This window comes from Anopheles arabiensis, chromosome 3 (assembly GCF_016920715.1).
Source record: "Anopheles arabiensis isolate DONGOLA chromosome 3, AaraD3, whole genome shotgun sequence".
In the NCBI taxonomy this organism is placed as follows: domain Eukaryota; kingdom Metazoa; phylum Arthropoda; class Insecta; order Diptera; family Culicidae; genus Anopheles; species Anopheles arabiensis.
Window position 1 is genome coordinate 22,907,922 of NC_053518.1, and position 15,230 is coordinate 22,923,151.

The 15,230-nt window shown below is 41.8% G+C and overlaps 1 protein-coding gene across 3 annotated transcripts in view; it reads left to right on the forward strand.

The window, feature by feature from the left end:
- The window catches only part of LOC120902166 (protein artichoke), a 97,845-nt gene extending 86,916 nt beyond the window's left edge, over window positions 1–10,929 (forward strand). For all 3 annotated transcript variants that reach the window (XM_040310708.1, XM_040310710.1, XM_040310707.1), the window contains exon 7: window positions 1,337–10,929. In XM_040310708.1, coding sequence (XP_040166642.1) covers window positions 1,337–1,531 — 195 coding nt within the window. In that variant the 3' untranslated portion in view covers window positions 1,532–10,929. The remainder of the gene's footprint in view (window positions 1–1,336) is intronic.
- Window positions 10,930–15,230: the final 4,301 nt, after the last annotated feature.

A 15,230-nucleotide genomic window follows, 5' to 3' on the forward strand; every position in this document is an offset into this window, starting at 1 on the left:
CAGTACCGTGACGTGACGAAAGCTGTAGGTGAATAATTGTAGCAAATCTCTCCGTTTCTGAAATGACACGGAACGACTGGAGCAACAATGTTGGCAAATGTTTATGCTGCTGATGCAATTGTTTAACTTATTTGATGCGATTTCATTGCTTTTGTTGACGTTTGACGATGTTTTATTAGGTGTGTGCGAAATGCGCCCATTGCTTGTAAGTGACTTGGCATTGAAACTGAACTTCGGTACAACATCTTCCGCCGAGCTTTCACACTCAACCCCTGAAAAGGCAAATTTTGATAGCAGCTGAAAAGGAAATTGTTGTTCATCTTTGTTGCTTCCGTACCCCTAAATGGATGTTGGCGTGTATGTACCACGAGTTAAGTTTTTGGAACACCCATCCCAGCAGTAGACAGACTCCTGGAGCAATGTGTTTCGTACACAAAACTTGCCGGAAGCTTTTCGACATCCAAACCAACGTGCTAACAACAGCTGCTGTACTATTTGTGAGTATGTGATACAGAAGGCAACCGTTGACACACGTTATGATGCTAAAATTAGGCACCTCTTAGGTCAGCTGCATAGTCCCGCCTGTTTCGTCCGCACTCGTTTAAATGTATACCACTTCAGTGCTACCACGATCACTCTCACCCGGTCTTTAGCCGGGTCGCTCTGGGATTGAAGCGTTGCTCTTTTTCCGAACAGCACCAAAGACTGGCCAAGATTGCTGCCTCCACTAGCTCGAAAGCTTTTAGCAAAAGTTTTCCATTCCCATTCACCCGGTGCAATCGTCCCGCACTGTTTCCATCGTCCAGCTGCTTTTCCGCCAACGCATTAGGCAAAGCATGTGAGCGTCGTTGGAAAGTTTTTCCAACTCTCACACAATACGACGACAACATTTGCACGGCTTGTTTACCTTTTGCTTCGGAGTCGAAGTTCTGTCCAAGAAGTTCTGGCTGGCGACCTGGCTCCCTGCTAATTCCCTACTGTTGTCAAAGCGAAGCTAAGGTTGATGTCTTATCGACGGCAATGGCACAGGTAGGATAGGGACAGAAAGGAAAAAGGTTCACCAGAGTTCGACAGAAGAGTTTTGGGAAGTTAAACTTTCATTGACTCTTCACCCAAAAACATCATTTTTTAGCGTTCCTACAGTTCACAAGTCATTAAATTTAAAACTTATTTTACTCCGAGATTGAAAAGGGTTAAATGGGAGTTTGTTTCATTTCGTTTGAGGTGAATCGAACTGATTATTTTCTTGAAAGCTTAACGTTAATATGTAAACCAGTTGTTTCAGATGTTGTGACGTACTAACGTTCCCTTTTTTCTCTTCCTGTTTCGTTTCCAGCGAGCTAAAAGGAGTACCTGCACGGATCCGCTCACCGGGAAGCGCCTGCCGTTCCTGGAGATCTTCCCCGAGGATCTGCTGTGCCACGCCAGTGCCCTGAGTAGTTTAGCGTTGAAGTTGCGCTTTCGGTTTATGTTGCTGTGTCTCAACATGCTGCTAGTGGTGCTGCACAAATCACGAACTTTGGTACTGTAATTTCGGTTCGGCTGACAGTATCAAAAACCGCTTCATCCCCCATCCCCGGACATCCGATCCCTTTGTAACAGCACGGAACACACTCCTCACTATTCCCCGACTCATCACTATCTTCCCGCGGCAACATGTGTACGCGTAGTGCCAACGCGCCAACGAGTAGGTAAGCATCGGTTAAGAACTGTCCTTATTGGCCCACTGCAAAGCCAATCTAAGGCTCACTAATGTTTGACATCGGATGGGCGAATGTGCTGAAGCAGCACCGTCGCCATCCAGCAGCAACAACAACAACAACAACGTTCACTCATTTTAAGCATTTTTTATCGTCCCACTGGTGGTACATGATTGTACATAGTAGTAGAATTGTAAATTATAGACAACAAAGTAATAAAAAAAACGCCCGTTTTGTACGAAGTACACATTTCCAACACGTCACGCATATAGGCAGCCAAAAATCAACAAATCATAAAACAAAACCCCAACTGATGCGTGCGTGACGGAGAGTGACAGACAGCAATATAGAACATGAAGGAAAAAAAATATTAAGAAAAACAAATTGTCCTAAGAACTAAGCACAGATAAATAGCAGCAGTAGGGTACAAAAAGAAAACAAACAAGGAAACCTCCCCGCAATGTGTAAAATGTGTAAATGAGCAAAACGAACCTAGGTAAGAGATCACAGTATCTCACACGTTTTGATTAATTCCGATAGTAAGATATTAACAAAAAAAAGTGCATGAAGCAGACGAAGAAACCCATCCAATCAAAACCACATTCCATCACGATTGTAGGAGCTTTAGTGTACGATATTAAGTTTTCGGGCACCAGTTTTGCACTCGAGTGAGAAAGGAAGGTAATGGTACCTTCAAATTGAACCAATCGGAGGCTTAAAGTAGCAAGTTTATGGATGCGAAGGACACGATGTATTTAAACCTCTTTATTTTTAATTATATTACTAACATAATTAATGGATTTAATTTACTTTTCATCCAATTTTTAAGCATTGATTAAAGCTACGGCCCGCTTAAACCTCTTCCAATGCACACCTGTGCAAAACTGTTACAATGCGCAGTTATCGGTAGATAAACACTTTACCTATATGCTCATCGCAGCGAATAATGCCATTGTAAGGAAAGTGCTTTCACTTCACAAACAGGCCGAAACAGTACATACAAATGGTTGAACGGTTGAGCCATTACCAACGGGTGAGTGAGTGGGTGAGCGAATAAAAAAAGCTCCAACAACCCGTCAAATGAATTTGATAAGCCGACACGTTTCGCCCCGTCAATCAGCTAACAATGATGGCCCGATGACCTCGCCATCCTGACCAGAAGAAATGCACCCGTAGTGCACTCACGCTGGCACCACCCCACCCCAATACCTCCTGCGGCGCGATAATGTGTGTCGGATCACAGCGAAATGACATAATTATGCAATTTTCAGTCCAATTACGAAAACACACAAACGGGACACAAACCTCGCTCCCCTCAAAGTTTTCCCATTTCTTTCCTTGTCGTACGGGTCCGCAGGACGCTCGGAATGGGACCGGGAGTTTTGCACAGTTTGTGCACACGTGGATAAAGAGAGAGATAGCGAGAGAGAGACAGACAGACAGAGAGAGAGAAAGCAGCATTGGGGGAAGGATTCCATTGATTGATATTCATAATGATCACACAATTATTATCACACACTGTGTGTACGATTATAATAATGCCGGCCGCACAGCCGCATGGCCGTGGCTTTTATCCGGGGGGAAGGGCTGAGATGTTAATTAATTTGCCATTGCTTCCGAGCTGTTCACGTTCACTTTACTGCCATTTTGTGCCCGTAGCAGCGCGCTCTATATGGGACTGTTTTGCTGTAGATTACTGTTTTTTTTGTTATTGTTGTTGTTTCGGTGAGTCCACTAAGCAATGATAATTAACTTTGATTTAACTGCTAATTGAATACTAAAATAGATTATTGCATTTTTAAGGTTTCTAAAAGCCACATAGATTCAATTATTGCTACAATGATTCTTAATTTAGAGTAATTTTGTTATTTTTACCGATACGTTATTCTTTACCACCAAATTAAACTCTCTTAACAACCTGGATTGAAAATGTTTGTTGATTACTTCATACTCAAAAAAAAATGTAGAAAAAAGAAACAATTCTGAAAAAAAGTATTTGAAAGTAGAGATGTGAATATTCTCTATTTTTAGGGATCAATCAATTAACCTAAAGTCACAATAGAGATTTGAATCATTGATTCACTCTTTACAGATCTATGCAATACAATGCATTTCAAGCATTACTAACTGATGCTCAAAGTCTCTATACAATTAGATATAAGAGAAAATCAAATATCTTTTCAACAGTGCTCTTTTGGTACCTCAACTCACTCACTCTCTGTGCCGCATAACGGTAGGACTATTAATTCATTCTTTTTGCATCCAAATCACTCACTCTCTGGACCGATGATTTGAAGTATAACTAACTATTTCTTTGCCCTTACTAGGGACTCGTTTTTGTTTGTTGGATTCTTCTTCGTGAACAAGTTCTGATAAATGCCGGAATGTTTGAGCCATAAAAACAGAATCAAAAGCGAAGAGAATCACATTTACTCTTCGTGCTGAGTTGAAACTATACATTCACTTGTACGATTCAACTCACACGCTGTCTATTTAGTGTGCACATCTCTGTTTGAAAGAGTTAAATTTGCTGGAGCTCATATTTTTCAGGTACAAAATATGACTGGTTAGGAGAATTTAATATTTCTGCTTGGTTATGAATAGTGAAATATGAAGAAACTAACTATTTTTATTTTTAGTTTTACATTAAATGTTACATATAGGTTTTGATTGAAATCATAATCAAAACTTCCAATCTCAGAATAAATCCTATTTTTAGTACACACAATGACCGAAGACACGGATATGAAAGTTTTCTAGACATTTCCTTAATTAGTATTCATAGCATTCGCCAAAACGTGTCCGCCATGTCCACCTAAATTGAATGATGGGCTTTCAAGGCTGATTGGACCATTATTTCGCCTATTACACTGTCACCACATCACATCACTTTCGCCTAACAATGATTGATGATGCAGCTCGCCCATTCTTCAGATTGTTGTCACCAATCTGATACTTATTTAATTTATCAAGCAAACTTGCAGCCCTTTTTTTCAGCGACGTTTGCCACCCCCTGGACACACACACACGAACGCGCCACTGCCTTATTCACACATCGTTGTGCGGTGTTGCGGTATGATCCCCCAATTGACAACGGCGTTTAGCGGCACATAATTTCATAACTTTACCTATCAAACGTTCCTATTTACTTCCGTCGTGCACGTTTGGCGCTACGTGTACATGTGTGAGTGTGTTTGCATGCAGTGAGTATAATTAAATTTCGAAAATGGATTTTCCATCCATTATGAAAGGCCCCGGAACGGCGTCGTGTTTACCGTTGCGTAGGGCACCGAAATTATGGCGCAGCACACAAGACGAAAAAAAAAACGCTTCTCCACACAGTCCGTACAGGTACAGCACTCGAGATGCTGCGACGCGGGAAGGAGGTGAAAGTGTCCGTGCACCCGTTGTGGAGTGGGAATTGTTTTATAATGAATGAATAATGTGTTCGCTTCCCTTCCCTTCGAACCCAACGGTTTGCGGTTGCAAATGGCAAAGAAAAACACTTTTCCATCCATCAATCAAGCGGCGGCAGCGTGTGTGTTTCCGTGTGGCGTCCCGTTTATGGCGGGCGTCCTTTAAGAATTCGATCATGCGTAAGACACACACACACACCATCGATGTGAGCCTTTTGTCGGTGTCAGGTTGAACCGAGCTTGGCTTTTACGCGGCAACGAACGAAGGAAAAATGAAGGAAAAACCCAAAACATGCAAAGCCTAAAATCGTGCAAACCATCATCATTTTTCAACGTTTCAACCCGACCGGGCTACGTACCGCGTTGGTGGATGATTGTACTTTCATTTTCTTCCGATTTTGCACGGTGATGTTGACAGTCACGGGGGGGGGGGAGAGTTCTTTTTTTCCTTTTGCCCTTCGCTTCACCGTTCCGTTGCTGTCAACCGTGTGGCATGGCGTCACATTTCTGATTAATACAAATCACCGACAAATTTCTCAATTGATAAACTTCACGTTTGCGTCAGACGACAGCCTGTATGTGTGTGTGTGTGTGTGTGTGTGTGTGTGTATCTACCCCAAATGCTATCACACATTTGCCGCGAATGCGAAATGGCACACCAGCCACGCCACGGGGTCTGGTACGGGGTAAATGTGCCCCACGCCACGTACGGTTTGCATGTGTGATGTGACAATGACAGGTGATGGGTTTCCGGTGGCGGTTGAAGGCTAAAAGTGGTGTGGTATGAAAATGGGCGCAAAAGAAAAAGTGGTAAATCTCCAATATGAACCACTTCCTTTCGGTGGGGGAACATCGAAGGGGAACCTGCTCCGAACCAAACGCGCGGTCTAGACTAGAGGTTTGGCTGGTTGGTTTTACCTTTTCTTTTTTTGTTCTCCGAACGGAGGCCAGCGCCTGTCAGGAGGGCTGGCGTCGATCAATGAATCATTTTACCCGTAGCGAGCGACCGCACCTTGACAGACATGTCGCGCGCCGATCGATCGATCGCAAAAACCGACATCTACATGTGGTTTAGACGTGTGTGTGTGTGAGTATATATGTTCCAGATACTCCACTGAAAACTCTCGCTGGAAAAGCCCGGCGCAATGGAGTCCTGTGGCGCGTAAGGAGCGAAGTGAATTTTAATCTTTGGATGTTTTTGGAGCCTCCATTCCCCCATACCGCACGCTTGGCGCGTACCATCCATCATGTGTGGTTCCTTCGATAGGGGACGGTTCCTTCCGCAGCCATCCTAATCGAATCACCCTGAACGAGCGCACGTGGGATTGTTGGGTACGTGTCAGTGAAAGGAGAACTAAATTATGCCCCCTTTTGCCATATCCATTGTTGTGCAGAATGCGGGGAAATGGAAGAAAGTACGAAAAAACGGTTCTCCTGCCAATCATTCAGTCACGAAACCAGGCCGCACACAATGGACGCTTTTGCTGGACCCCGGGAAAGGGGCCAGGCGAGAAAGAGCGATCTATTGCGGTTGTTCGGTGAAGGGCGGTACGCGTGTATTTGAATGTTGTTGTTAAGGCAAAAGGACGACGACGACGACGACAACGACGGTGTGCGGTTGCGTGCCGTGCGTGCCAGTATACGCTTTGTTCCAAGCCATGTCTTTTCCGTCTTTTGTGAATGGATGTGATTTCCCACGATAAGGTGCTTCGATGAAGTGGATATTGAGCGAAAGCGGGAGGGGTTTTGTGAGAGTGCGAGTGAGGGCGTTTAAAAACTTTGAACGTTCGCCCTGATCGGTTTTCATGTCATACCGATTATCGCAAATGTTGGTAAACATTATTCTATTTAATCATTTTGTCGTAGAACAACAAGTTAGGATACTGCTGCTGCCGCTTTTGAGGGAAATACCGGGTTAGGATCGAGACTTGGGATTAATGCATGTTCCAACATAACGTCAAGACTGTAATACGTCCGGTCTTAGCGCCAGTTCCGGAATTAGTTTGTAGTCCTGAACAAGACGGTATGCAAGTGGTAAAAGTCCTACTACTAGGTTCAGTTTAAGTTCCGGTATAATTGGGATATGTTTGGAAGAGATCCTAATATTGCTCCTAAGACTGAGCTAAACTACCTTACAACATAAATAGAACCAAACCATTACTTCCGAAGCTAATAATAAGTCTACAAATTATTGCGCATTTAGTTAAAAATATAAAAGTTTGATTTTGTATAATTTAAATAAACCTCAGTTTTATATCCTTTAATGCATTTAGTTAAACTTAATATTAAAGTATTAACTCCCAAACAGCACAAACAAAATACAGTATACTTTCATAATGATGATTGATTGTCGATTATAGCAACAAGCGTGGCCTTATTTCTCTTTGTGGTACATACTATCACGAGCGTACAGTACTTGTCCACATACACTGAGCACTGTACTCCAGACAAAGACACTTGAAGTAGAGAAATGTTCCACCCCAAACCAAGGCATATTAAAACGTATTCTGAAGACTTCATCACTGCATGTAAATTAGTTGAACTTGAACGATTCAAGGAACTTTACTCCAAATCAGGACCACAAACCGCTGCTCTCGACGTAAGCTTGCAACCACTTGCCAGAGTGAAAAGAGCACTAATTTGCTGAATAAATGCATCACAAAACATCAATGGGGAAACAGTTTACACACTGTTTCCCTTCGCTGCCCTACAGCGTGCTTTGTACTATCGCCCGGTACAGAACTTCCCGAGGCAATGCAACAAACAACGCTCAACAAATTATCGACCGGAAATGGAAATTTCCAACAGTGGTTTAACAACTCGGTTGATTTCCTTACCGTCAAGCTGACACCCGTACGAAAAGGGAACGAGTCACCCGATGGCCCGAGTGTCGGAAGGAATGGAGCAGCACTACACTAACCTACGAACCTGCTGCGTGTGATTCGCGTCGTACACCCGTAAACTATCTGCAATGCTGCCGTACTCGGGAGCCCTTAAACTTTGTGCCTGCAAAACAAAAAAGGAATGTGAATATATACACACCCCATATTAAATATTAAAGCCCTGTAGACAGCGAAACTCAAACTCATTACGGCAGAGTAATCCTGGCGCGTTTGGTTGGGATAGGGACGGGCGGGCAACGTTAAGGGCAACGTGGGGGCTTGGGCGCTTGACTTCAATACCATTGTCAAAACAGCACAAAACCTAACCCTGACGCCCTAGGTGGTGGTAGTGGTGGTGGTGGTGTTTTGACCTTACAGGACTCATTTCAATGCCAGCCCGTGCCAGACGGTATCATGGGTGTGCCACGCTTCAATGAACCATCAGAAAGGAAGCATGATCCCGTCACTTCCCTTCCTAATCCACACTGCTCTCTCTATCTCTCTCACACACACACACACATAAACACACATAACAACACACACTTTTCCATACTTCTTGACGCCCTTTTATAACACGCAGGTTAAATGTGTAGCCCATGTTGGGTGGGGGCCAGACCGGGCTGAGTTTGTTGGTGGAAAATGACGTCCCCACAGTAAATGTCGACTGTTGTGAAGTGAACGCTATTCGCAGTGGGATTATCCTGCCCCATGAAGTGCATCGCATTACACGTCAAGCGTTGCGAGCAAGTTCTACGTACTGCACCAACTGTTTCATGCTAGCAATGGATCTAGGAAGAAATTTTGAGACCAGAAAATATAGAGTAAATCTTTGTCAACTTAACACTAAAGGTTAAATATTCGAGCCATTTTTGGAATAGAAGCAGATTGTAGCTTCTTTTTAAGGGTCTGTTTTTAGTACATTTATACTTATTTTTCCTTTATTATATATCATTTTAAGGCTTCTCGCATTGTAGGTTCATTGCCTGTATCTTTTTCTAATTAGTTACCAACTCTAACCTTAACATAAGCATACAGGTGTGACATTGTACATTGTATGCCATTCACCTGAAGGAAAAAGTGAGACATTTCATCAAAACATTTCCCTAACCTGAATTCAATTCCTATTTGCTTTTCTTGAAAAAATATATTTTTACAAATATATCGTGTCTCTGAGCTAAACTTTAGCTAAGCAAAGGATGAAACGTAAAGGGTAACACATTACTAAAGAGAGCAGAAACCAGTTCGTCAGTCACGTTAAGGACGTACACGTACGGGACACTCACGCATCCACTACACGAATGAATTGTGATATATTTTTATACGAAAATCAGCGTAATTGAATGAACAAGAAAGCATAACGGTAGCCAATTTGTAAGGAACGTTCAATGTGTACGGCAACGAAGAGCCAACTACAGAAAAGTGTAAAAGTATTGTTAGTATGACTTATTTGCATTTTTTTGAAACGTATCTAAAGTTGGGTAAATCGTATGAATTTGAAGAAGTTTAATTTAAAGGTGAAAATTGAATGAAAAACTAATCAGAATGTTGAAATTCTTAGAATCTGTATTTACTATTTCCAAAAACATACAATTTTTTTAATTGTGTAATGAGTTTAAAAGACATTTACAAAGTAAAACATTATAGTAGATAAGGAATGGATTATTTGCTGTTGCAACATGAGAAACAAGAGAAAGTATTATCAGTTGTAGTATACATGTTTACTATCATTTGATATTCAATTGCTGTTATGTAGTGTAACCCCTACCAATCAGGACTGATGTGAATAATTTACCCATAGTCTATCGTTGCTTAAATGTGTTTTGTATTTGGATGTGAACGTTGTAAAGTGATGGGCAAAAATTTAACGAAACTAGATAATGAACGAACGTGAGATTTTAGATAATGAAAGCAAACTGAGGTGTAAGCTGCTAAATTGTTTTATGCATAAGAGTCACTGCAGAGTTTACGATCGTACCATAGCAAAAACCAACTAACGCACTTAGTGACAGTAGTATAGATTTTTTTTGTTTTTATAGAAACATAAAAACCGATCGATCCGATAGGATTGAGATAAAACACAACAAATGTTAAAAACAAACAAGTCGTAGTGGAGCCATTATTGTTTGACGCTCCAAGCACACCACACTCAGCATGATGGAATTGCACCATCATCGATAATGCTTGTCTGCAAAAGAAAAGAAAAGGAAAAAAAACAGCAAAACACTAGAAAAATGCCACCAAATGTAAAGTAAGACACCTCTCACACCTTCCCGAGCGGATGACCTTTTATTATCCCTTAGCATACTAACACACAGCACACGTACGTAGGACACTTTGCGGGCAATGAGTTTGGGAGTTTGGGACGTTCGTCGAGCAACCAACTAGACATTACCTTTAAAGACGCATCTGTAGCAGTGAACGTACGGCTCATGTGCAGGGAGACAGGAGACGCGCAGGGCAACTTCAACTTCATCCGCAACACAATACACGGATCGAATCGATAGCATGCACGTAATAGAGTTTTTAAACAGTTGCTCCGTGCGGCACTGACTACAACAGAGAGCGAATGAAAAATCCATTTCCCAAAACTAAAAGCAAGCAAATCAGCATCGTCAAATTGTTGATGATGAAAGCAACATTTAAAAGACGCAACTAGACATACAGATAACGAGAAAAAAAGGGGAGAGAGCTCTAGAGCAAAGAAGAAAGAATCAACGAAATGTACTAGCGCGATACTAAATGTGCGTGAAGGTCCTAACGCTTGATTTTTTTTTTTCGAGCACACACTACCATGAGGGCCATCTGCTGCAGTCACGTCGTCACGTCAAGTAGCTCAGAGTGTAACGTACTCTCGGTGGGGAAATTTTAAAAATTTCCCATGTAAAAACAAAGCAAATCTGATGCAGATAATAAATCCTTGATAAAATAAAACGTGTCTTACATAAGCATCAGTTACAACCTTGCGAAAGAAAAGATATCATTAGAATAAATAGTACCATGATCAGCAATTGACTTCCTATTCAAAATCATTACCAGCCCAACTCTTCCTTCTTATTTCTACACAAGATATATAGCCGACACATCACAGCTACCAGACACAGTAAGTAATCCTTAAACTAAAGCATACTACAATCTCACCATGTTTGACAAGGAGATGTCATGTACGTTATAAATTACCCTAGTCTTTCATTCATCTTTTCAGCAAGTAAACAGAAGCTCCCTTCCATCGATTAAGCATTCAAAATGGACATGATAACGCTGCTCTGTTTTACATCGCCTCGGACTAAACGTTCGGATGAGTTTGCAGCCCTTTTGGCCCTTTTTCCACAAGCAACGACACGATCCCCGTTTGGGGTAGCCTCGCCCGTAAGACAGACACCCGGTCAGATCAGGCCTAAGGAGCAAGTTCGTCGTCGAGAAACTCCACTTACCGTAAATCATTTCTAATGAACCTGTCATAGATCATTACACCACTACCGCGTGCCACCGTTTTCCCACCCGTGTGAGGGTGTCATTCGCATTTTGTAAATTGCAACCGGTGCAGCTTCGTTTTGCTCGGTGTCCCCGAAGCCACAGCTGAAGCCAGTTGCCATCTACCGGCAACCACAAATATTTCAATTACCCAGCTAGTAATGCAACTTGCGGGGCGAAGGGAAGAAGGTGGTCCACACGCCACTCGAAAAAGGAAATTCTTGCCCGGAAACTTCATCTTCATCTACCGGGGGAACCGGTGCGAGCAAGGAATGCCGTAAATTAAAAATGTTACAACCACACTCACCGGAGCCAACCGTCCCGGGAAGCTCATGAGCATGAATCAGGCTGCAGTTTAATTGCACAGTTCCTACTCAGCGTCCGAGCGGCGTACAAAGTGCACTCTGCCAGGGCGGCTCTGGTAGTACTGACAGATGCACATGCACACGACATGTATGCAGCGTCATTGTCACGTCAGGGATCAGGAAACTGCCAGGGTTGTTTGAGGGAGTAGCAACCCCAATAACGAAACTAACAGAGATGACATAGAGTGGGAACAAAAAAAAACCAAAACGATCTCACACAGACGTTCAAAAACATCTCTATTTCACGTTTTTAGTAGGACAGTGGTGCGTTCGTAACCAATGGAGATGGGACAGCAGTAGCACCGGTAGCAGCAGCAGCATCACCACCATTACCAGTTTGGTTTTTCCAAAGAGTTTGTCAAGATCGGGCCAATGATCGGGCACTGCGGTGTTTGCCAAACTGTGCATGTGTGCGGTTTTGCATAAATGCGGTGCTGGGAAGGGAAAACCGCACGAAACGGCAAATTGATAAAGTCGTATCCATCCAGCCGGCAAACCCACGAGTGTCACGAACTTTTCGAACAATTCGAATTTACAGCCCGAATGTGAGTGCACTTGATACGATACCCCTCTATGGGTGCTCTTCGGTGCGTTCAGTCCTGATAGGGCTTGAGGGGGGGGGGGGGGGTTGTTGCATTGCAATGGAGGAAGAACAGATCAATATCAAAAGTGGTGTTCCCGAGAGCTTACAGCTATCATTACAGCAATTAAATATTTGTGTTTCTCGTTGCTCGACGGGTCAAGTGTACTTGACTACGGAACGAATGGATAAAGCCAGTGTAAATTTTCCCTCTTTTTACATTGTTAAAGTGAAAGAAGTTCGTTTCACGGCACCGTTAGCATTAACAAAGAAAGTGATTTTAGTGTATAAAAGAAAGGTGATTAATCACAAATTTGTAGAAAATACGAAAAACATGCAAACTGTTAACAAATGACATTTGAACTTAAAGATTAACTTCATGAATTAGATGTTTGAATTCAGACAACTAATAAATAGAACACTACAACTAGAAACCCCAAATGAATCAATAACAAAACATTGTTTGATATTTGCAAAACAGACAGTTTTGTGTTCAGGAAAAGTGTTTTGATGTTTGAATTATACCGTTTACATTGAATATTTCGTCGTTTTCCCTATTGGAAACTACCTCCATTAACAAGAAATTCTTGTTAAAAACCTTGGTATAAAATTTACGCAAAATAGTGTTCATTAAGCTTACGATTTTAACAATTCAAACATGTTATTTTTTAGTTTTCTTCGTACCTTGCTTTGTAAAGTTATATAAAAAATCGTTCGTTATCCGCCATTATTGTAATGCGAGAATGTCTATCAATTGTTTTTATGGTTATTAATTTGTAAGAAAAAAATATAACATGTTACTCTTCAAATAAACGTTATAATTTGTACTTCTATGAATTAAATAGGGCCCAAAGTTGTAGAGACTTCAGGAAACTAGAGTAGTAAAGTTGAGAATTTTGTTGTGAAAATTTGAATGAATATAATCCTTTATTTATTTTCATACAACCCGTTGATTCCAATTTCAAAGTGAAAACTCTCAACCTCGAAATCAGTTGACCACCCTCAACCACTCACTAATGCTTCCCATTGGTTTTGCATGCCTTCATGCTAACTTTAATTTAAATATGCTTCCAGTGCCAGCTATTGGCACAGCAGCACAGGCATACTGTCCGGAACTATTTCTGCCACTGTACATATTGCAAAACAGTACCGGGTGTGCGGTTAACTGTACCAACTATATCGTTCGTGTTAGTGGTAGTTTGAACTTTTCGGTGACATTAAGCCCGTATAACCCGCTGCCGGGCGGCAAGCGCTCCAAAACGACTTTATTTGCAAACGTGTATCCTCCTGCTGGCGATGGTGATGGTGGTTCGTTACCCGTGAGTCTCCCATGGGTGCACTGGTAACGAGCAGTCGAAATTTGTGCTGCTTTGTTCCACTCATAAGCCGTTTGAAGAAGTCCTAGCGATGACAGTAGTGCTGCGGTTTCGCCAAGCTTACCTCCCTTAATGCAGTGCTACCATGCAATGCCCTCGGGGAGACGGGGAATGTGTGCCGTATGGATGCCTGTATTGCATAAGCATTTGCAGTATTAATTCTAAGAGTAACGGGTGTATGTGTGTGTGTTTTTTTTTGTATGTCTTTTCTAACGAGTATTGGGGTTTTGGCAGATGAAAGGGGAAATAAAAATTAACAACAAAATAGTTTTATACCATTGAGGATTAAGAAACTAGCAACTGTATGTTGAAAACATTGCATGGGACGTTCGTCATGCATGTTTCCGTTTATTTGTTTTTGTTTTTTTTTGCTTTTGTTATATGCTACAACATTTGCTTAGCCATAACATTTACCATTGGACATTTGCAATTGCTATGTAACTTTACGGGGAAAATATGGAATTCTTAAATGAACATCATGCGCTTTGAATATGAGTTTTATTATTAACATATATGGTAATTTAACGGTTATAAGAAAAGTAACGAAATTTCCAGATGGATCTTAAATCAATCAGAAACATAAAAAGAAACTGATTGCATCCAAACTGGTCCTGGAACTGATCACAGACTCATGTTAATCTTGACATTTTTTAAAAGAATTTTACTCATTTCAGTATTGGAGCTGATCCCAAACCCATACAGGTCTAATCATTGATCGTGAATCCAAAATAATCTTGGATCTGATCCCAACGCCATAACAGTCCTGGAACTGATCCCAAACTTAATACTACTCCTGCAACAGAACTTAACCCCTTCTGACACTGATTCCGAGCCCATAAAGGTCCACGAGATATCCAAGAACCTATACTATTCCTGGAACTGGTACCAAACCTATACTACTTTTGTAACTTATATAGTACCTATACTGGTCCAGGAACTTATAAAGCACCCATTCATGTCACCATAATGTTCCTGTTACTAAGCCTCCTGGCATTGATTACGAACTGAACATCCATAGCGTTCCTGGAATTCTAAATCAATATCTGTCCTCAAACCAGTCAGCAATGGATTCCACTATCATATAAGTCAATAAACCATTCCCAGTAGCAGTTGATTGATAAATTTCTGCGTAGTCATATGGAGCCACCCAAGCATTTACTTTTCCAACTCAATCTCAACCAATCAGTGGTGCCAGCAAAGTTTAACCAGAAATCATCTTCCACTTGATCGCTCTCTAACCGGTGCGTCCCAGCTAAAACATTCGCCAAAACTAACCCATACATCATTCGGCATCCTGAAACTGCTGGCCCATATGAAGTTTGCAGCTTAATTTATTTTCTTCACTGCTGGCTTGCAAATTTGTACAAAGTTTACATTTTCTGTCTAAACAAATCAGCAAGAGAGGCAGGAGGTTGCTGCTACCGGGGTCAGACACAGACA